Source organism: Gossypium hirsutum, chromosome D06 (genome assembly GCF_007990345.1).
Source record: "Gossypium hirsutum isolate 1008001.06 chromosome D06, Gossypium_hirsutum_v2.1, whole genome shotgun sequence".
NCBI lineage: Eukaryota > Viridiplantae > Streptophyta > Magnoliopsida > Malvales > Malvaceae > Gossypium > Gossypium hirsutum.
In genome coordinates this window covers 43924301-43948188 of record NC_053442.1, presented here as the reverse complement: position 1 = coordinate 43948188, position 23888 = coordinate 43924301, and the positions used below count along the sequence as shown (strand labels likewise).

Here is a 23888-nt window from a genome sequence, read left to right as displayed (position 1 = left end):
TCTCCGACAAAAAAACAACACCATTCTCAGTGTGGCAAACCTCACCATCGTAATAAATAACAGCACTAATACGTTCACTCATTTTGAAACTCTAACTTTCTTAGCCTCTCTAAATTGTTTCTGCTATGACTTATGAATTCTAAGAACATTTTCTACCTAATTTATAGCCTCAGCCCAAACTTGCTACTGTAGCAAAATCGCGTCCACGAGGGCGCGATTTCACAATTTCTTCTCAAATAGCATCCTGGTAGAAGTGATTTTATACTATTTGCTCAGAAAACGTCAAAAAAAATTATTTCTTTTATGACCAACTGTAGCAAAATCGCGTCCACGAGGGCACGATTTCGCAATTTCTTCTCAAATAGCATCCTGGTAGAAGCGATTTTATACTATTTGCTCAGAAACGTCAAAAAAATTATTTCTTACATGACCTACCGTAGCAAAATCGCATCCACAATGGCGCGATTTCACAATTTCTTCTCAAATAGCATCCTGGTAGAAGCGATTTTATACTATTTGCTCAAAAACGTCAACTCGAAATAATTTATTCCGGGCCTAAAAACCCTAAAAAGCTTGAACCCTAAACCCTAAAAGCCAAAAAAACCAAACGTGAAAAAATGTCAAAATCGCGTCCACGTCAGCAGGTCGCGCTGACGTGGACGCGATGTCCTGACACGTACCCTGACATCGCGCTGACGTGGACGCGATTTCCCAAAAAATGGACCATTCCGGTAAATAATCAAAAAATCGGCCTATTTCAGTAAATTTTAAAAAAACGGCTTTTTTGATAAATTGCCCTCTTCTTGAAGCTTAAAATGGGGTACAAATATAATAATATCAATTGACATTAGCAAAGATATTACATTCAAATTACTGCAAGTAAAATTAAACATTACAAACCACAAATCAAATATAATATTTACCAACTATGTGGACGCCTCATTGTCATTTATTATTAATATATTAACGTTCTCCTAAAATATAAATCTTAAATGATGTATTTTTGTAGACAAAATCTAGATGCTATAGAAGTATGAGCCTTTAACGGCTTCAAATTATTAGTTAAAGGACAAAATATTCCCTTTAATTAGTCCTATTTTGTTGCATCAAGTGCCTAAAGAAATTGGCCCAAAACATATGAAAAGTGTGGCACCTAAATTTGTAAAAATTAATATAATAATAAATAGAAATTTTATCATAGGTATATGCATGTAGAAACTACATATTTAGAACTTAAATTTGTTTTAAAATAACATATAATAAGTATATATGAAATCAACATAAAATTAGTTTAAATTGTTGAGTAAAAGAAATTTTAAATAGTTAACTACATCAAACTGAAAATATTAAAAGCATTTTAATTGTTTATTATGTATTGTGTCAATTATTTTTTCAAATTCACTTACAAATTTTTAAAAATATAAAAAAAGTATTAAAAAATCCCAAAAATACTAAAACTAAAAAAGTAAAAAAAATTTCTATTTTTGAAAATTATAAAAAATTTTAAAACTATAAGTATGCAAAATTTAAAAAAATTAAAAATTCTTAAAAAATTAAAAATAAACTGTTTGGAATTTTAAGAGGTTTAGAAATTTTTGGACTTTTATAAAAAAAATAATTGTATGGTATTTTTTACTAAAAACTCAACATTCCTTAAAAAAATATCAAAATTTTCATAAAAAATACAAAAAAAAATCCTTAAAATTTCCCAAAAAAATTCTTTATAAAATTATAATTTTTTTTCTAAAGCCCTAAAATTCCAAACAAACACATTTTTCAAAATTTTATGAAATTTTTTAAGTTTTTTTAAAGTTTCACGTACTTATAATTTTAAAAATATTTTTTTTATAATTTCAAAAAATAGATTATGATTTTTTTTAGTTTTTATAAATTTATAAATTTTAATATTTTTGAGTTTTTTTTGGATTTTTATATTTTTTAAATTTAAATTTTTAACATGTGGCATCTTGTCATTAGTTGGTTTAATTTTTTTAACGGTAAATTGGATTGGGGTAATGGGCTATACATAATGAAAGTACAGCAGCCAAATTGATAAAAAAAATAGTACATGTACCACAGTGATAATTTGCTTATAATACAGGGCCAAAAGAGGTATTAAGTGTAATAATAATAAGAAGGGTATATTATAAAAATAGTCACCCAACTATTAGCATGTTTTTTTATTTTGGTCATCTAAATTTAAAATTTTCTATTTTAGCCACTAACATTATTGAAATTTAATATTTTGGTCACCCTCCATTAAATCACTAACAATAGTCTCTTTTTTATTGGCATAATAACAAATTTGGCCCTCCAATACTTACAAATTCTATCAGTTTAGTTCTAAATCTAAAACATTCAATAAATTTACAATACACCAAAACAGGCTTTTAGCGGCGTTTGGATAAAAAACGCCGCTAAAGATCGATCATTAGCGGCGCTTTATGCAAAACGCCGCTGAAAATAAGAATTAGCGGTGTTTTCCGGAAAGCGCCGCAAAAACCTAAGCCCAACGACGCCGTTTACCGAGCTTTCGGAGATTTAGCAGTGTTTTTTATAAAGCGCCACTAATGCTCAGGGCTTTAGCAGCATTTTTGGGAAAGCGCCGCAAAAAAAACTAAGCCCAACAGTGCCGTTTTCTGAGCTTTCGGGGATTTAGCGGCGTTTTTTTATAAAGCGCCGCTAATGCTCAGGGCTTTAGCGGCGTTTTTGGGAAAGCGCCGCAAAAAAAAATAACCCTAACGGCGTCATTTTCTGAGCTTTTGGGGATTTAGCGGCATTTTTATGAAAGCGCCGCTAATGTTCAGGGCTTTAGCGGCGTTTTTGGTAAAGTGCCGCAAAAAACTAAACCAAACGACGCCATTTTCTGAGCTTTCGAGGATTTAGCGGGGTTTTTTATAAAGCGCCGCTAATGCTCAGGGCTTTAGCGGCGTTTTTGGGAAAGCGCCGCAAAAAAAAACCCAACGGCGCCGTTTTCTGAGCTTTCAGGGATTTAGCGGCATTTTTAAGAAAGCGCCGCTAATGTTCATGGCTTTAGCGGCGTTTTTGGGAAAGCGCCTCAAAAAAAACTAAGCCCAACGGCGTCGTTTTCTGAGCTTTCGGGGATTTAGCGGCATTTTTGGGATAGTGCCACAAAAAAAAACTAAGCCCAACGGCGCCGTTTTCTGAGCTTTCGAGGATTTAGCGACGTTTTTAAGAAAGCGCCGCTAATGCTCAGGGATTTAAAATAATTGTTAAAAATGAAAAAAATAAAATAATATTATTTAAAATAATTTTAAAGTTTTTTGGATACATTACTGATTTTTTTAGCTTATATATTAAATAATTTCTTATATAATTGTAAAAGAGATAGTATTAATTTTAAAATATTGAATTATTTATCACTATAGTATATGGTTTAGAGTTTAAGAGTAGGCTGGGGTATGGATTTAGGGTTTGTGATTTAAGGTTTAGAGGTTAAGTGTTATGCTTTAGGGGTTAGGGGATTTAGGGGTTAGGAGATCTAGGGGTTAGGGGATTTAGGGGTTAGGGGTTAGTGATTTAGGGTTTAGGGTTTCAACAGTTAGGTTAGAGTTTAATTTTGGGAGGATTAGAGGCGGGATCTGTGGAATCAATTGAAACGGTGCGTGGTGAAATCAATGGAAACGAAACGGTGAGTTTTGAAGTAATAATTCATGAACAGTTTATGTTTTTTAGCTTGGAAAACTTTGAAAGGCCATAACTTTTCGCTCGGTTGTCCGATTGAGACGATTTTTTTTATTTCGAATAACTTTTTGAGATCTACGCGCTGACAAACAGCCGAAGGCGGTTTGCCGCAGTTTTCGTCGAAAAAGATCCTTTTTTGCCTCTAAATTTTGATTTTTTCAGTTTAAAATTGAATTTTGAAACATGCAAATCATTATTTTCCTTATTTATTTGAAGTAAACACCGGATTTTTTTACAGAATTGTTGTATTATTTTTTCTGATTTGACACGTGTATGGAATAGGCCCGATAAATCATTAGAACATAAGTAATATAATTAAGATAATAACAGTATTTTTATAATATGTCAATTAATTAGTTTGACTTAGTTGATTAAGATGCTTGCTCTTTTCCTTTAGTACCTTGGTTCAAATCTTGTTAGTAATAATACCAAAAAAGCCCTATTTATACATGTATGAAATACTTTTAAATATTACTTAAAATTTTAATAATTATTTACGTAAAATTTAAATGAAAGATACAAAAAATAAATAAATAAAATTTATGAGATTTAGTGGCGTTTTTAACAAAAAACGCCGTTACTATATATTCAAATTTCCCAAAACGACACCGTTTGGATAGAGATTTATTAGTGGCGTTTTTATAAAAAACACCGCAAAAGGTAAGCAATAGCGGTGTTTTTTATAAAAACGCCACAAAAAATAAATTAATTTATAAAAAACAAATTAAAAAATTTTGTGTATAGTAAAACGGCGTCATTTTATTTAAAATAAAATAATTTTTTATGGCGTTTCCGCAAAAATAATTTCATTTTAAGCGGTTTTATTCCAAAATTCCCCCGAAACCCCTAAATTTCCCCCCCTAAAATCGGCTTCTGTTTAAGTTCAGACGTTCACCTAGACACACACACTCTCTCAGTTTTTCAGCGCTCGTTTTTTTTCTCTCGACGGTTCTCTCAACATCCCTAATCTTCAAAGCCTATCATATCCCTAATTCATTGCGTAACCCCATCATCTGACTGACGCCCAATCGTGGAATCAGTTTTAGTCCAATTCGTTGCGCCGCACCCGACGCCGATGCCGACAGAAAAGTCTCCGCTCATCTCTCACAAATGCAGCAGCTCCTTCAGGAAGCGGAAGAGAGAGCCAGCTCTGCCGGGAATAAGCCCACTCCTCAAATCACTTTGGGTAACTAATGATATTCATGTATGAATTCATTTTAGGAGCTAGAGGTTGAACTGCAATTTTATCATGTATGAATTCATAACTTTTTAGATTTTAGAGGGGCTAAAACTTCAATTTTTCATTTTAGGGCAGTTACAAAGAGCCAATAAACATTTATGGTGCTGAATTCTTGTATACAGATCATGTTATGGTGAGTTTTGCAAGGAGTGGTGGCCCTAGTGGTCAAAATGTAAACAAGGGTATATTGTATATATCTTCTTCATGTTTGAGAATCTATGTCATCTCTTGTTGCTAAGATTTATAGTGGATTTACTTTTGTTGCTACATATGCAGTTAACACCAAGGTGGACATGCGGTTCAATGTAAAACAAGCTTATTGGCTTAGTGACAGGATTAGAGAGAGGATTATGCAAATGGTTTGTCACTGCCATCAATTATCTTTTAAAGAATTTATGATATTGCTAATCGTTTGCCTTCGAGATAAGAACTGAAATGAAGCTGATTTGTACTTGTGCATTGATTTTACTTTTACAACCCTGTGATTTTATACTTGATTCTCACATAATCGAGAAAAGCTCCAAAGTATCGTGCCATGGCTGTAAATGAGAAGGCTTTAAGCAATGTTTTGCCTAGATTAGCAGAAGCAAGCAACTATTACTTCTTCTTTTTCTTCCTCTTCTATGTATAGCTTGTCCTGTTCGTGGAGTTATGGTATTATCATCAAGCAGTGTAGCTTTTATACTGTAGTAATTTAGAACTGTTTGCTGAGATCATAGCTAAACCAACATAATAGTAGTTATGTGAAGTCCGTGGCTAGTTCAGGATTGTTTAAGGGAACTTAAATGGTACTTTTGGTTAAGTCTGCTGGGAATTTGCATAAGGTAGAATTTGCATAAGGTAAAATTTCAAATTTGTTTTTCATAAATATTCTTTAATTTGGTTGAGCAAGTAAATTAAACAGCATGAACAACAAATAGTGCAGATCTTCAACAAATAAGACGGTATAGTTGGTTGATTCAAAAACTAATGAAGTAATTTGGGGGAGTCTTCGTTTTACAGATTATTGGGTTTTGAGGGACGATAAGGGGGAAGTTAGAAGGAAGATATCAGCAGCGTCAGCCAGGGCTCACACCAGAAAATCTCATCAAAGCTCTTCTTTCAAGCTTTCTCCAGGTGTGTTTTACATTAGATTTATGTTTCATTTGATCCATTCAAATTTCAAGCTTTTCTGCTGGCGTATTTGGTTGATAAGCAGATATGAAAAGAACCTTTTGAATTCATTGTATTTGGTCACTGTTTCGAAAGGATAAAAACAGATTGTTCTTTTCATTTCTTGGTGACTTTGTTTTAATTGGCTTAGGACTTTGTTCATTTAGACTTCCACTGATTTTATACCTCAAAAGTGGTAGCATTTTAGGTAATAGCTGTTGAATGAGTGTTTAAATTAAACCATTTGAGTAAAAGGGCAAAATGTAATCCAACTTTTAGTATATTGACTTCCATGATACTTTTACCATAATTTTATATAATTAAATATATGTTTTTTTTATCTCAATACAGATTGCAAGCACACGCACACTCACAAGCATATATATATATACACATACACAAAATACATGTGGGGTGTCGATTTCTAGAGGGATGATTCTTTTTTTTTTTTTTGCTGTAACTATCATATTCTATTAATGTATGAAAAAGAGAATATAGTTTAAGTGAAAGTAAAATAGTAAATTAATCACCTACTTTTTCTTCTTTTCTGACTTGTATATATATACATATACATATATGTTATATGGCAGGTGAGGAAAGAAAAATTAGGAGACAGAATTACAGCACTTCACCAGCTTGTTTCACCGTTTGGGAAGGTATAAAAAACTTTAGATATTTGCAAGAAAAGAAAAAAAAAATCATGTTTTAACTCAGTTAATTGCAATCATTTTGATGAATAGTTTAATTTCGGTTGATCATTGGATTTTTTATAAACATATAACAATCACAGTCCCGCTGGACTTTTAGCAAAATCCAAAAATCTCTCTTCCTCCATGGAAGCTGCTTTGAGAAACTTATTGAGCTTCATTTCCATGCTACCGACATGTTTCATACTCGTAAGCACTCTGATATCTCTCCTTTCTCGATTTATTTTTTAAAAAATCTGCTTAAATTAGCTTATTGGAAATATTGTTGTATATTACTTTGAGTTTTTCAAAAATCAAAGAGAAATGTCTTTGAAAAACGGGAATACGGGTTTTGTTTAACTGTCTGAATTGCTTCTTGACAAAACCCAGTTTACAACATTTCTGACGTTATAAAATCTTGATTCCTTACTGATTCTACTGAATTTGTGTTTATGATTGTCGATATATGCTGTTTGTTGCTGTATATTGCTTTTGAGTTTTACAAAAGTCGAAGAGAAACATTTTTAAGAATGGGAATTCAGGTGTTGTTTAACTATCCGAATTTCTTCTCAACAAAACCCCATCTTATGACATATCCGAAGCTATGAAATCTTGATTCCTTAATGTTTCTGCTGGATTTGTGTTTATGATTGTTGATATATGTTGTTTGTTGCTATATATTGCTTTTGAGTTTTTCAAGAGTCGAAGAAAAACGACTTTTAAGAACGGGAATCTGTTTGTCGTTTAACCATCTAAATTGCTGCTCTGGTCGTATGATTGATGTTGGGAATATCTTTTTCTGGTCGTTTAACATTATTGTCCTATTGGATTAATTCCATGTACATATAAATTATATATATACCCAGGTTATTAATTTCATGTTTTTATGGTACATATTGACTGAGAATGGCAGCATCTAAAGGCTGAATCAGCAAACATGTTGAAGACAGTAGAGGATCTTATAGTTTCAAGAAAGTATTGATCTTTTTATAAGATTCAACCCCCCACCAAAATATATATTGGGGTTAAAATATAAGGTAAGTCCATGTACTCTTAAAAATTTTGATCCATCTTTGTCTTTCACTGTGATGGACATTAAAGGCTTTCTGCTATGCAGCAATAAGCTCCAGTTGCAGGCTTTTCGGCATATGTAGAATTATCTCGGCACTCACAAATGCTTTTTCTTGCGAAGGATGTTTCTGGTCTACTTAGATGAACAATGCTTATTTGTTTTTTTGTTTTCTTTTAACTATAAATGATAAGAATGGAGTCTTAATGACAATTATTATCAATGCTCTTTTACTCAGTTTCTAGCGCTGCAAGTGTGAGCTAAGAAGAAAAGCTATTTTTTTTCTTGTTTGTAAAATTGCTAAAACGTGTGTGCTTATGATAGAAACGTGTGTGCTAAAACTGACTATTGCAAATATGACAACTAGCTCCTCACACTTTTTAAGTCTTCGCTTTACTTCTCAGGCCTTGTTTCTACATTTGGAGCCTCCTATGTTACTAGAAACAAAGGACGTCGAGCCAACATCCTTGTTGGTGCAGTCAGCTTCTTCCTAGGAGGAGCTAGCAATGCAGGTGCGGTGAATATCACAATGTTGATCATAGGACGCATTCTTCTTGGTGCAAGCATCTAAATGTGTTTGGTATTTTAGGTATCCAACATTTATTGATGCACTTAGAGATTTGGATGATCCTTTTACAATGCTGCACCTGTTTGCAATGTTAACTTTGAATCTTTGAATCTTTGAATCTTTAGATTTAGGATTTGTTTGAATTATCCTTCTAATTAGTTACTTTTCTCATTTCCTACTGGATAGAAATGTGTTTGACTCTGGATATTTTCATCATTTCAGGCAAGACTTATTGATTTTTATTACAGTCTGATTATGGTTTTAGTCCCTTTGTTATCATTTGATTTTAATTTAGTATAATTTGGTTTCTTTAATTTTATAATATTGATGTGAATTTTAAAAAAATATGGTAGATATGTGAATTTATTATTTGTTAGGATTGATTGGAATTTTAGGTGCTCATTTATTTAAACATAATATTTTAATTCTAAATTTAAATTTATTAATTTTTATATTTAGCTTTAAAGTTAAAATTTTAATAGAAATTTTAATTTAATTAATATTTTTTATCCTTAAAAGTATATAGTTTAAAGTTTAAATTTAAAAAATATAATATAATATTTATCATAGAAATAAATATTATTTAATTAAAATATTTTTTAAAAAGTCAAGTCTTTAGCGGCGTTTGTCAAAAAGCACCGCTAAAAGTCCTATTTATAGTGGCGTTTGAGGTAGAAGCGCTGCTAAAGGTTATTATCTTTAGCGGCGTTTGTGTTAGAAGCGCCGCTAAAGGTCTTGTTAACGTTAGTGGCGATGTCAACAGCGGCATTTTTAGCGGCACTTAATACTTTTAGCGGCGTTAAAAAGCGCCGCTAAAGGCCTAAAAAAACGCCGCTAAAAGCCTTTTTTGATGTAGTGTTAGCCATCAACTTTACACATTCTATCAATTTAGTCTTGATTCTTAAAAATTTAAAAATAAAAAACTTATTTAAAAGTTCATTTTTCTATAAAAATACATAAGACATTATAAAATACATACAAAATTAAAAAATATATAAATAAATGAATATATATTTCTCATTTTATAACATAAATTTTATTTATTAAAATAATATCTTATAAATAAAACAATTTAACTGGAAAAAACCATGAAGAAAACTTAAACAAATTCAAGTTTTTTCTTTTTTCAACATTAATGACCACCATGTTCAGGTTGGGGTCAAAAACTACAACATGCAGTCAAAAAAATGAGAATCAATATCTTTGGGTTGTTGCTTAAGATGAGTTTATTACATTTGGGGTTGTACTTGAGGGTAGGCTTGATTAGAGATATATAGGTGAGGATGATGTCTTGAAGGCCTAGTAGGTGGAAGGCCATGTTAGTAGCTCCACAACCAAATCCTAGTTCAATGGCACATGATGCACGATGTAAAAATTAATGAATTAAGAGTCATGGTGTTTGTGGTTGTGGTTGTGGGCGAAGGCGATGTGCTACGTTGCGCTCAACAAATTTGATGAGGACTAGGGAATAAAGCCAAACATAGAATAAAATTTTATTAATTATAAAATAGACTAAAATAAAAAGTTTGAATATGCTTTAAACAAATTTGATGAGGACTAGGGAATAAAGCCAAACATATAATAAAATTTTATTAATTATAAAATAGACTAAAATAAAAAGTTTGAATATGCTTTAAGTCTTGTTTGTGGTTTTTTAAAAAAAAATTATAAATAAAATTTTTATTTTAATAAATAAAATTCATGGAAAAAAGGAAAATAATGATATTTATTTATTTATATTTTTATGTATTTTTATAAAATCAAATGTGCTTTAATTGAATAATGGACTTTTAAATAATTTTTTTTAATTTTAACTTTGAATTTTTAAGAAGTAAAACTAAATTGATAGAATGCGTAGAGTTGAGGGCTCAATTTATTGATTTTTATAAAATTAGGATTAATCAATATAGTCTGTAAATATTAGAGGGTTAAATTTATTATTGTGTCAATGGAAAAGAGGCCACTATTAATGATTTAATGGAGGGTGACCAAAATATTTAATTTTGATAATATTAGTGACTAAATAGAAAAGTTTAAATATGAATGATGAAAACGTAAATATATTAATAGTTTGGTGAGTAGTTTAGCCTAATAATTCTGAAAAATCAAAAAACACGTGGTTAATCAAGTCCAGGTAGGAAAAGGTGAAAAGGGAATGTTTCAAAATAAAACAAGAAATCGAGACGACTGTAGTGGGGGCATGCACATCACAGAAGCCAGACCAGACCAGTCAAGAAAAGTTGATATGAAACCGAGTTTCATTTTATTTCCACATTTCCGAGTTCATATGACCAGAAAAAAGAAAATAAAGGAAAAGTTAGGCTAAAGCCCTACTATTCTATTCTGTCGCTGTTATGCTCCAAGTTTTTGGCATAAACCATGACTGAATCAAATTAAAACATCTTATTTTTGCCATAAAACTATGATCCCTCAACTTTATGCCACAAATTTACCATAATGATTTCACCAAAGTGATTTTTGGCAATTCACCGACATTACTTGACATTTTGAATTTTCTTCGTTAAATGAACATTTCATTCATAGAAAGCATTAAGGTGTAAAGCAATCATCTCAGAAGGTAAAACCACAAATAAGAAAACAAAGAAATAAAGCTATATGAGGTATGGATCAAATGATCCCAACCCTTCCTGGTTAGTAGAATTCAATATATGGTTAGGGAAGCCAGCCATGACCTAAATCAGTTTTAGCCACCAGAATCCGCCTACTCCATTTACAATTTTTACAATACAAAGATATCTTGCATCGGTTTCATTACACAATAACATAGGAGTAAAGGCTGAAAAACATAATAACAAAAACACCTTTCCCTTTTAAGAAATATAATCAGATACACCATCAACATCAAAAACTCGCCACCTTACTCCATGAAAACTTGAAACTTCTTAGGAAGAATACAAAGGGAAGACACCAAGAATGCAATGCACCAAAGATGGGAGCCAAAGACAAAACATAAGGGTTCACGAAAAATTAAAAGTAAGAGCAATGTAAAAGGAAAAATTGTGAAAAAAAAATCCTAAAATTATTTTATCAAGAGATGAAAGGTTAGTTTGAAGGAAAGATTGTATGAAACATAAATATTATCCCTTTTTAATAACATCAGAAAATTCGTCTTGAATTTCATACAACCTTTTTCCTGTTAATTTGTATTATCTTTCAACTTTAATTAAACTCAAATAAAGTAAACATCTTTATATCTAAGGGGTATTTTCATTTTTTTTTATCTTTAATGAAAGTAAATAATTTAATTAATTCTTTAGTATAAAAATGTCTAACTTTAACCCAATAATTTATATTTTTATCTTGGTGCCTAACAAATGATTTCTCTATTTATATCTTCAAATTTATTTTTTCTATGTTTTAAAAAAATTCTTTATATATTAGTCTTAATAAAATATTTATTACATGAACTTCACATATTTTTTTAAGTGGTGCTAAGCCTGTTTTTACCCCAAGTTGGTACCTAAACTTGACTTTTTTTTTTCTAATTTGGTACCTAAGTTTTTTTGGTCCAATTTAATGCCAAAACTTGTCAAATGTTATACAAAATATCCAAAAATACTAATACTGTTAGTTTTTTTTTATGAGGGAACAAAAATAACTAATGGATGACCAACATGTAATGGATGACATGAAATTTAATGATAAGAATGATTACATTTATTTGGAGATGTCTCAATTTCGGCAAATAGTATGCTCAAACTTTACTTTTTATTGGGGTTAAGGTTACTTTGACTGTTGTAACACCCCAAAACTACAGGGTCTAATTCTTTTAGAAAAAATTATAAATTTAGTCCTAGCATTAGTGGTTAAGAGTTTAGTAAAACCCCTAAAAAAACTAAGAATCAAGCCCCATTATTTGTATTTTTCCTCTTTATCTTTTAGCAACTAAAGATGAAAGCTAACCTAGCATAAGAAATAAATATGGTAGAATATAATTAAGAAATGGGTAATACCTTAATGGTCAAACATCACACCTTTAACATTTTAATCCTAGGTTCCATCCAAACCATTTCCTTTCATTTTTCTTCATGAATTTTGGCCAAAACGGGGCATTTACCAAATAGCCCTTGAGTTTTTCCTTAACTCAAACATTAAGTTCCCTTTCTAGCACGATTAGGATTTCCTATTTGATTCTAACCTAAATTGAAACCCTCGTTCTCCCTATTTATTCTCAATTTTCTCTACAAACCCTCTGTTACAAAATTCTTGCTGGAAATTTAATTCTTGAAACTCAACTTTGCAATCAAGTCCAAACCAAATCGTTTATCAACCAATCATTGAATTTCGTGCGATCAATCTCTAAAAAGTTTTCTCCTTTTTCAATGGTTAGATTTCTTCAATTCTAGAAAATCATAGTTTTCGATAGATCTTTTGTTTGCTATGAGTCTTTTACGATCTTAGCGAAAAACCCCCCAAATCTTGAAAATCCATTATTAATTCTTGCGTTTGTCAATTGAAAGACCTGTGTAGGTAATACGGATCATACCTAGACATGAGGACTATTGTACGAAACCTTGAAAGACAGGTGTGCGTTCTTTTACGAAAAATCGAGTTAAAATTTTTAACCGCCCAGCTGTACACGGCCTACCACACGGGCGTGTGGCCAACCCATGTGGATTGCACAGCCTTACACACGACCATGTTCCTCTATAATTCTTCGCACCTTCATTTTGCACATGACCTGATGTGTCACACACGGTCCAGTCACACGGCCATGTGGCCCCTACACCTCATCTATTCAAATCACACACGACCTGGGGCTTTGTACAAAGTCCAGTCACACGACCGTGTAGCCTTTGAAACTCAAAAATTACATTTTTTCTCAACTTTAATTATTTTATTCAAATTAGTCCCTGATTAGGTTTTAATGGTATTTAGAGAACTAGATTATACAATTAGGTCATGGATTAAGAATAGAACAACATATGGATGATTGAATTTATTGATTGAATTACTCTTGATTGATTGCTTGAATAATGAATAATGTTACACGTATTTTATGGATATCCAATTAAATGATCCAAATGCCCTAATTGTTTGCAAAATTGGATGTTTAATTTATTCATTATTTTCATTTATTAGTTATTGGATTAAATGTAAACGATATATAGATTGAATGACTTGGAATGTATTTATTTTACTTTTTCATGGGTTGGGTTGATATGATCGAAGGATGAACAGACAGTTTATCTGCATTTAATCGTTTGATGTGTACTCACAATTACAGCATATTCTAACTGTGATAGTCTCATTGTGTACCTACAATTATAACAGATCCTAACTGTAACATTTCCATTATGCTCTCACATTCCCTCTGACAGCTCTTATCTGCGAGATGGTCGTGTTTCCGTAGTTATCAGTACCTTTCATCTGCAATTATCCAAATATGAATGTGGTATTAAGTCTACAAGTTGGAGTGATGGTAGAGGGAGTTTTGGTGAACTTCCAATTTTGGAGTGCTAGTGGTTGGGGGTAGGACAATCAATTTTTAAACCGATTTTTGTATGGCATATTTGATAATTTATGCATATATGACTGAATTTACTTGATGAAATGATTAAACTAATTTATACGCATATATCCTTCGTCAACTATATGAATACCTCTGAAATTGATTCTATTGATTGTCTATGGTTGGGTATGTTATTATTATTATTACTATTATTTTGACTAAGGTAGCAACATCAATTTACTGTGTTAAGATTGACAAATATTTATAACCGAGTGTTAATCTTGATAATGATGTATGATGTGAATTTATAGTTTAAAAATATAGTAGTATGATTCAGTTTATTGTAAAGGAACTCACATTGAGCTCCCAAAGCTCAGTCCTCCTAATTTTCCATCTTTACAAATAATACTTCAAACTAAGACGCAGACATGACACTCGGAGGGTCTCGGCTTGGGTTTCATTTTTATTTCCGTTAATACTATTGTTTTTAATTCCTTAGGAGGTTGAGTTATTTTTGTTTTCTTTTATTATGAACCGTGGTTTGGGATTTGGTTTTAATTTAGTTGTTAGGTGCATCGCATTCAGTATAGGTTATAAAGTTAGGTTATTATTTATTAATATTTGATTAAACGAAATTGTTTTATTAAATCGACTTATGTTTTTATTTCAGCTACTATTCCTTATAAGTTAAACTAGAGCATATAAATTGCCTGTGTGAACTTGAGTTTTAAAAGGAAAATTGATTTCGATAAAGGCCGAGCCACTTCGATGGTTAATGTAATCTTTCAAATTCGAGTCTACCGTCTAGGCGGGGTTGGGGAGGTTACAACTATAATGCCATGAATGATTCAAGAGGGGCCACATACTTAAAACATGGTTTGACATTCACAAAATCCTCAATTCCATAAATATATCATTAATATTAAAGGAAATTCATGTTTAAAAAGATATGCTTTGAGCTATACTTAACGAATTGATATTGAAGAAGAAAACAAGAGTTTTAGAAAACCAAAATAAAAGAAATTTATTATGTTGAATTAAAAAAAAACTAAAAGTAATTTAACATTTAAAATACAAAAAAAAAATTCATGTCATCTACCACATGTTGGTCATACATTGATTAGTTTTGGTTCCTCATAAAAAATAACATTGTTAGTATATTGGAGTAATTTGTTTAATGTTTGACAATTTCAGATATCAAATTGGAAAAAAATGTAGTTACCAAATTAGAAAAAAGTTCAAGTTCAGGTACCAAATTGAATAAAAAAATATTAGGAATCAAATTAAGAAAAAGTGTTGTGTTAAGTTCAAATATCAAATTGGACAAAAACAAAGCTTAGGTACCAAATTAAGATAAATTGTCAAATTCATGTACTAAATATTATATTAAATTTGTTTTCAAGAACCCAAATAAAATCATATCTCAACTTTTATCCAATTATTTTGTGGTAATATTTTTGAAAATTTTAAATGTACAAACCCAATAATGCCCGGGCCCAACTAAACCTAGAATGGCCCAACACTTGACCCAAACTAAACCTAGCCCAAAAAACAAAAAAAAGAAACCCTAGCAGCCTCCCCTCTCCAGCCGCCGCAGCTCACCCACTCCACACAAATCGCGCCTCCACGATCGTCGTACCTGCGAGAAAAACAGATCCAACATCAGTATTCATCGCAACAATAATGAGAAAATAAGGATTCTTTTGATTTTTTTTGATATTTTGATGTTTTATTTCGGTTATATAAACCGATTGTAAAAAAGATATAAGGGGGAGAAAAAACACAAATTTTTTTAATGTAAAGGTGATCTTTTACTTTTTTTTGCTTTTGTTTTATTTTCTTTTACTTTTTTTTTATTTTGCTTAAAATAATAAAAGGGGAAGAACATGAGACTCACCTTTTGTTTCTACCGAAACCACCCAGTTGTTGCCGGCTTCGTCGTGATCGGGGCTCTGGCATAGGGCTGAACGGCGGCAATTGGGGGTTGAAGAAACCCTAAGGAAACTGTTTCCTTTGCTGAAGGGGGAAACAAAGTTAACTTCTGATTTTTTTGTTAAAACCTAAAGAAGAAACAAGAAACGGCGCCGTTTAGCTTTGGGGGGGGTCTGCGCGTCTCCACATAAATGGGGAAATTGCGCAGTTAGCCCTCCCCCTTTTGTGACGTGTTTTAATCAAGTTCTTTTTTCTCTTTAAAATTTGGCCCAAATATTTTACTCGCATGACGATTTAATCCAGTGTTGCGCAGCATATAGGAGGGAGGGATTAATTCCCCTTTTGGTCCTTCATTGTTTCCTGCGCATTCGATTTAGTCCTTTTATTTATTTCTAATTTGCCCCCGTTTTTTCGTCTTTTGTTCAATTTAATCCACTTTTTCTTTTTGAACTATTTTTTATTTAATTATTTAAAAAAACATTATTATTATATTATATATTATCATTATTACTATCATTATCTCTATGTTCATTCACATGCATTTTTCTTATATAATATATATGCATTTTTCTTATATAGTATTCACATATTGTTTTTTATAATATACATATATATATGCATGTTTTACATTAACGTCTGCCTATATATTTTATACATGTGATTATATTTTTTTTCAACTTCTATATATATATATTTTTATATTTTAGTTTCAAATATTTTTTACTTTTGTAAATATGTATATACGTATTTTTTATATATTATTCTTCATAAATTCTTTTTTTACAAACATATATATATGTATACATATACATTTTAGAATACTTACATGTTTCCCATATTTTACAATTTAAAATACACATACATTTTCCATGATATATTTATGTATACATTTTCATATTTTTAAATCATTATAAATATTTTTATTATTTTATATATTGTACATATATGTAAATATTTGGATATATACATAAGCATATTTTCATGACTTACGTATACATATACGTTTGTTTTTTTTTATTTTGTAAATATATACACATATACATATTTTTATATTTTATCCTTTTTCACGATTTTCAAATACATATACATGCATTTTTTTAGTTTTTTTGATTGATATATTTCATTCTATCTTTTTATGTGTATCCTTGTACATGTGTGTCAAATATATGCATGCACGTATTTGTGAATTTACTTGTATATTGTACTTGTATATATATTTTGTAAATACGTATTCATATACGTTCTAAATTAAAGTATTTGTATCATATTGTACATTAACTTTAAATACACCCTTTGGGAAATATATTTTGGTTTTGCCAATATATCAAAATCATTTTCTCTTAATTCAAGGTTTATTTTGAATAAAGGCAATATTCGAAGTTTGAGATTTTCGATAAAATTGAGCCCTAACGTATTGGGTTCCGATTTTCTTTGTTAATCTTAAATAATCGAGGATATTCTTTATTCAAAATGCATGAGTATAAAAATCATTTTTGGGAACTTAACTTGTTGTGTCCTAACGTATTGGGTGTGGCATGTTACTTTCTCAAAATGAAGATTTTCGCATAAAATAAAAGTGATATTCAAAGTTCGGGAATTATAAGTAATTGTACCCTAACATATTGGGACTCGATTTCTTCTCATGACTTGAACAATTGATTATCCTTTTGCAAATTTCATCATTTGAGCTTATTTTAAAATCTTTTTAACTTTCGACACTAAGACATTAAATGATCAATTTGGTACCGATTTTGGGCGTTACGAGGGTGCTAACCCTTCCTCGTGCGTAACCGACTCCCGAACTCATTTTCTTAAAATTTGTAGACCAAAATAATTTTTAAAGTGAGCCGATCACACCCTAATAAAGGATCGGTGGCGACTCCATTTTGTTTTTTTAAAGTCGACAACCAAATTTTTGTTTAAAAAAAACGATTTCAACAGCTTGGCGACTCTACTGGGGACTTTAGAGAGTCGAGCCATAAACTGATTATATTTGTCTTTGTGTCGAAAATCAAAAGTTTTTTAAAAAATTCATGAGTTCCCTTTGCATTCATTGATTTTTCATCTTGGAAAGTTGACAACTTTGCATTTGCATTTTGCATTTCACCCTTAAGTGGGAGCGAGAAACTAGTCCTTCGTGAGGTTTTCACCTCCGTGCAGGGTAGTGGACCGCTTCTGGGATACATCCGTACCTATGTCTTCGTGAGATTTTCATCTCCGTGCAGCCATAGGGAAATGTATCCCCCTGAATTGAACTCGATCCACATGAGCCTATAATGGGTGAAGATCGAGGAATCTGCTAGTTCGGGTACCCTTACTTTAGAAAAAAACCCTCATATAGTAAACCTTAGGAACTTACCCTAGGTAGAGCTATACCAAACCCTAGAGGGGTCCTGAATATGTGCTTTTATAATTTCCTGTGTACATTGAATTATGATTTTATACATAATACTGACTTTTTTGTGTTTCACTTTGACTGCATAGCATTTAGACTGCATGGCATTTCATTATAGAAAAGAGGTGTTGATTCACGTTTGGTTATTAATAGAGAGCTCACCATGGAAAACGGGTTTCTTGATAAGGTGGAAGATAATACGGTTGTCTGAATACAGTCTAAGAAAACGTGACACGAAAGGTCTAACAAGAGGAGTATACGAATTTGCTACGTGACCTGAGAATTCAAATTGTCAAAGATTATTCAAAGTCATCAAAGGTCCCAACCTCTTAAAGAAGCTAATGAACGTGAATGAGCAAGGAGTTATGACCTAGATCAAACAAAAAGGAGTTCAAATTCGCGAGGTGCATCTTAATATCCGAATGGTCGATGCCTTCGCTTGAAGTACGAAGGTGAAGCCGTATATATATATCCGCTTTATGTAAAGAGATTTGTTTTCTAGTAAAACTTTCTAGTAAAGAATTGAACATGAATCAACATCTCTTTTTGCATTCATTTCATGCATTTGCATTTCATTACATTATATGCATTAGACACCTTTAAATGATCCTAATTAATTAAAATCCCTGCTCAGTTAACCTGGAAACCAACCAACCAACCAAGCACCGTTACGGCACTCGAGCAAAGATTAAAGACATGGATCAGAGATTGGAAAAACTCGAACAGTGTCAGAAGGAGATGCAAGACCGACTTCAGCTATAGGTGCAGGAGCGGTTAGATAAGATGCAACAAGATATGTCTGAGAAGATGCGAGAATCCCAAGATGATATTATGGCGAAGCTAACCAAACTGTTGACTGGAGGAGGTGATAAGGGAAAGGGTCCCATGGCTGATGTCGAAGTGGGTAATGAACCACTCTATCCTCTAGGCTTTACTCCTCCACATGTTCGAACTCAAGCTGAATATCCGCACAAACCCACTGCCACAATCAAGCCTCAGCAGTCCCAGGCCAGTGTTTCAAACTTTCAAGCTAGATTGGGCTCTAACCCTAAAAACTACCCTGTTAACTCTGCCATTCCTGACTTCGATGAAATGGCTGAAAAGGAAAGAATAAAGGAGGAGTTACCAAGGTAGTTAGAGGAAAGGTGCAAATGGCTAGAGGAGAAATTCAAAGCGATGAAAGACACTGAAAGCTATCGCGGGATTGACGCCAAAGAGCTAAGCTTAGTTCCAGATTGGTACTCCCTCACAAGTTTAAGATGTCGGAATTCGAGAAGTACAATGGGACAACTTGCCCAGAAGCTCATATCACCATGTTCTGTAGGCAAATGGCTGGATACGTTAACAATGACCAGCTATTGATACATTGTTTCCAGGATAGCCTTTCAGGGGCAGCATCTAAATGGTACAACCAATTGAGTCGTACCACGATTGGTTCATGGAGGGACTTGGCACAAGCATTCATGAAACATTATAGTCATGTGACAGACATGGCTTCTGATAGAATTACCCTTCAAAACATGGAGAAGAAGCCGAGCGAAAGCTTTAGGCAGTACGCACAAAGATGGAGGGAAGTCGCAGTCCAAGTTCAACCACCGCTCTTAGAGAAAGAAATGACGATGCTTTTTATAAATATATTGAAAGCCCGTTCATTACACATATGTTAGGAAGTGCCACAAAAAGCTTTTCTGACATAGTTATGAATGGTGAAATGATCGAAAATGCTATAAGAAGCGGGAAAATTGAGACAGAAGAGAGTAGTAAGTGGTCAACCTCGAGGAGAAAAGAAAATGAGGTGAACAACACAAGTTACTCTAAATCAGTTATTGTAAGTCATCCTGGAAAGAGGGTTGCTAGTCAACAAAGTTCATCTGGAGTAAAACCAGGTACTGAGAAGCTCCAGTTCACGCCAATTCCGATGTCGTATAAGGAGCTGTACCAAAGCTTATTTGATGCGCATGTTGTTTCCCCTTCCTACTTAAAACCGCCACAACCTCCGTATCCCAAGTGGTATGATGCGAACGCACAATGTGACTACCATGTGGGAATTACGGGGCACTCAATTGAGAATTGCATTACCTTCAAAAAGCTAGTTGAAAAACTCATCAACATGGGTGTTGTCAAGCTTGATGACTCATCTAGTGCAAAAAATCCGCTTCCCAATCCTGATTGACAATAGAGTGGATGCAATGTATGAAGAGGTGTTAGGAAGTATCCACATCAGTGACATATACGAAGAAACAACTGAAGAAGGGACATTGTCAGATATTCGCCCTTGTAAACTTGAGAGTGTTCTAAATAATTAGAGTGCAGAAGAAACCCTGTAGTATTTAGAATTTGTTAGAGTAATGTTCAGAACACACTTGTTGCTTTTAGCCTAGAAGCAATAAGAACTTCTTTGTGAAATAGGCTCATGTCTGAACATTATTATTTCAATAAAATGCATCATTGCAATCATCTTTGAGCAAATACTCTTTTATTCTTTACGATTCTTTCATTCTGTTGGATTTTTTCTGCCAAACCATTCATTCATTCATTTATATTATTCTTTGTATATTCTTTGGCACCTACTATGGGTCCCCAAATATCAATGACATGAGTGACGCTGCTACAGACTCAAAATCGCCTTTTGAGTGAGACATGTGTTTAGAGGGATCTCATGACTTTGAAGATGTCATAAACTGTAGCTTATCTCCTGACTTGTTGAGGATGGTAAATCAATAAGAGAAATGAATGTGACAATAGAGACTGTGACCTTGAGGGAACATGCATGACTGAAAAAAATAAAGCAAGACGTTGTTGGGTTACTTCAAGCATTCAAAGGTGTCTTCGTATGGTCATACTAGGATGTGCTCGGTTTAAGCGCTGTCATTACAATCTGAACGACAGCACGATTTTAGAAATTTACAGTATGTTCAAGGTGAATATCATGAATGGTACAGTGAAAACTCTACCAGGGCAATGCCACTCTTTTCAGTTTATCACGATTTTTTTCATTAAAGTTGAAGTTCTTTCTCTTCAGATTTTGACTGAGCTGAAGTAGGATGAAGATCCAATCCCGATACGATTAGTTGAACCTAATTGAAGGAAGAAGACTAAAAACTATTCATCACGGTCAGTGTACCAGAAATGAATGATGCGAGCCCATAAAAAGGGTTCATCCTAGAGAATTCCACGAGGGTGACCAAATGTTGAAGATTTTCCCTCTATAAAAAATGTTTTGGGGGGGAACGGATGCCAAATTGGGAAAAACCTTTTGTTATAGAGAAGGTTTTTTTTCCCAAAGGAGCTTTGATTGGCTGAGCAAGTTGGATGAAGCAGAATAGATCCAATCGCAATGTGATCAATTGAACTTGATAGAAGGAAGAAGATTAAAAGCTATTCATCAGGGTCAGATGTACCAAGAAAGGAATGATGCGAGCCTATAACAAAAGGTTCATCCTAGAGAATTCCACGAGGGTGACCAAATGTTGAAGATCCTCCATCTACAAAAAATATTATGGAGGGAAACAGTTGCCAAATTGAGAGGAACCTTATGATTATAGAGAAGGTTTTTTTCCAAAGGAGCTTTGATTTTGAGCGAGATGGATGATAAACCTGCAAAGTCCTGTAAACTCAGATGCAGTCAGGAAATACTCCGCTTAAGGAAGGAGAGGACCAAGGTAAAAACCCGCGAAGGGAAGTTTGAGTCCAAAAAAAAAGTGATGTGAAAAATGAAAAGATGAAAATGAAAAATTAAAAAAAAAATGGAGAGGCTAAGGTGAAAACTCGCAAGGGGCGCCTTAAACCAAAGGGGATTTGAGTTGAAAACCCAAAAAGGGCGGCTCAAATGTTGACCAAAATGGTGTTTGAAATTTTCAGAGCAGCTCAAATACTGATTAGAATGGGGCATGCAGTGGTCTTGCTATACCTGAATCAATAGGAAAGGGTAGGTGACATCTTGGGGCATCGACAAAGTACTCCTAAACACATGTTAAACTCAGAATGGTCTTTAAAAAATCTGTACAGAGAAGTTCAAGCTGCAATATCTGGGGCACCTAATCCTTATACTATTTTTTTTTTGTTATTCTTGAAACACTTCATTCATTTCCAAGATATGCATTCCTAAATCAATTTCTTTGTTATCCAGCTTTATTATCCTTGGCAATTTATTCATTTCGAGTTGTGCTCAGAACCAACTCTATTTTTATCCATGATCTTTTTGGCGAGCAAGTTGCATTAGAATAATGGTTAATAGACTAATAAAACTTTCACAAGGGAAGTTTTGCATATTACTCTAGAAGTTTCAAAATAATACAGGAACCTGAAACAGGACTATTGTTTAGAACGCACCAGGTTGGAAATCTGATAAGGAAGAGTCTAAACTAAGACTATCCTTTTGAATTTTCTTATCTAAAGTATTGATTGAACAAAATGGCAAGATGTCGTGTTGGTGACAAAGCTTCAATGAACAAGCAAGCAATGTTCACCGAATAATAAGTAAAAGTTGTTCTTGGAGAAGAATTCTTCATTTGTGCATGAGCATCTGGTGTAACACCCTGGGAATGGTGTAAGAGACCAAAGAGTTTCACATTCTGTATCCTTGAATTGTGATAGCAGAGGATTGAGAAAGGCCAAATCTTTTTACTCTTGGGTTACAACGGGAGAAAGATGGTACAAATTTTACATCCCAATAGATCAAACTTGGAGGTTTACAATGGGGGCAATCTGGTCAAGTGTTTCTTTGAAGATGCCATTCGAGCAAGAAGGCGCTATAGCATATTAGCGATGAAACTTTAACTAAACTTTGAGTAATGATAACCTGAGTGACAAGAAGGAATCATTCTCGAAAAATGACATTTTGCATTCATTCAAATGTTATTCACACATGCTTAGCTAGGAGCATTTGATTCATTCTATTCATGACATCCTAATCATTAGGCATAATTAGGTTCATAAAGTGAATTATACAGGTTATGTTCCATAGAAAACAGATCGGAGAAATCATGAAGCCTTATCTCCCTAAGCAACAGTGGAGTAGGTTGAAAAGCAGCAGATCTTGTCTTCCTGCATAGACAACGAAGCAGATTAAAGATGGCGAATTTTACCTCCCTGTGGTTACAGTGGAGTACATTGAAGCCAGTAATTCTACTTCCCTGGGTAGTAGTGGAATAGATTGAAGATTTCATATCTTGTCTCCCTAAGCAGTAGTGGAGCAGATCAAAGATGGTGAATTTTACCTCCCTATGGTTACAGTGGAGTACATTGAAGCCAGTAATTCTATCTCCCTCGGTAGCAGTGGAATAGACTGAAGATTTTAGATCTTGCATTCCTGCATAAATAGCGAAGTAGATCGAAGACGGCAAATTTTACCTCCCTGTGGTTACAGTGGAGTACATTGAAGCCAGTAATTCTATCTCCATGTGTAGCAGTGGAATAGACTGAAAATTTTAGATCTTGCATTCCTGCATAGACAGCGAAGCAGATCGAAGACGACAGATTTTACCTCCCTATGGTTACAGTGGAGTACATTGAAGCCAATAATTCTACTTCCCTGGGTAGCAGCAGAATAGATTGAAGATTTCAGATCTTGTCTCCCTAAGCAGTAGTGGAGCAGATCAGAGATGGCAGATTTTACCTCCCTGTGGTTACAGTGGAGTACATTGAAGCCAGTAATTCTATCTCCCTA

General features: G+C 33.0%; 1 protein-coding gene across 27 annotated transcripts; it reads left to right on the top strand.

The window, feature by feature from the left end:
* Positions 1 to 4544: 4544 nt before the first annotated feature.
* On the top strand, positions 4545 to 8662 carry LOC107944073 (peptidyl-tRNA hydrolase ICT1, mitochondrial). 27 transcript variants are annotated; one of them, XR_005914505.1, is made up of 8 exons: positions 4546 to 4891; positions 5021 to 5078; positions 5222 to 5304; positions 5948 to 6061; positions 6688 to 6753; positions 6888 to 6993; positions 7697 to 7820; positions 8257 to 8662. XR_005914505.1 is itself a non-coding variant. In XM_041095304.1 (5 exons), exons 1-4 carry the CDS (start codon positions 4781 to 4783, stop codon positions 5960 to 5962), a joined length of 339 nt encoding a protein of 112 aa, XP_040951238.1. In that variant the 5' UTR covers positions 4545 to 4780; the 3' UTR covers positions 5963 to 6061; positions 6688 to 8662. The 27 variants fall into 27 exon arrangements, 3 of the variants coding, with proteins under 3 accessions (XP_040951238.1, XP_040951240.1, XP_040951239.1); XR_005914507.1 differs by having other exon boundaries at positions 4546 to 4909; positions 5016 to 5078; XR_005914501.1 differs by having other exon boundaries at positions 4547 to 4891; positions 5016 to 5078.
* Positions 8663 to 23888: the final 15226 nt, after the last annotated feature.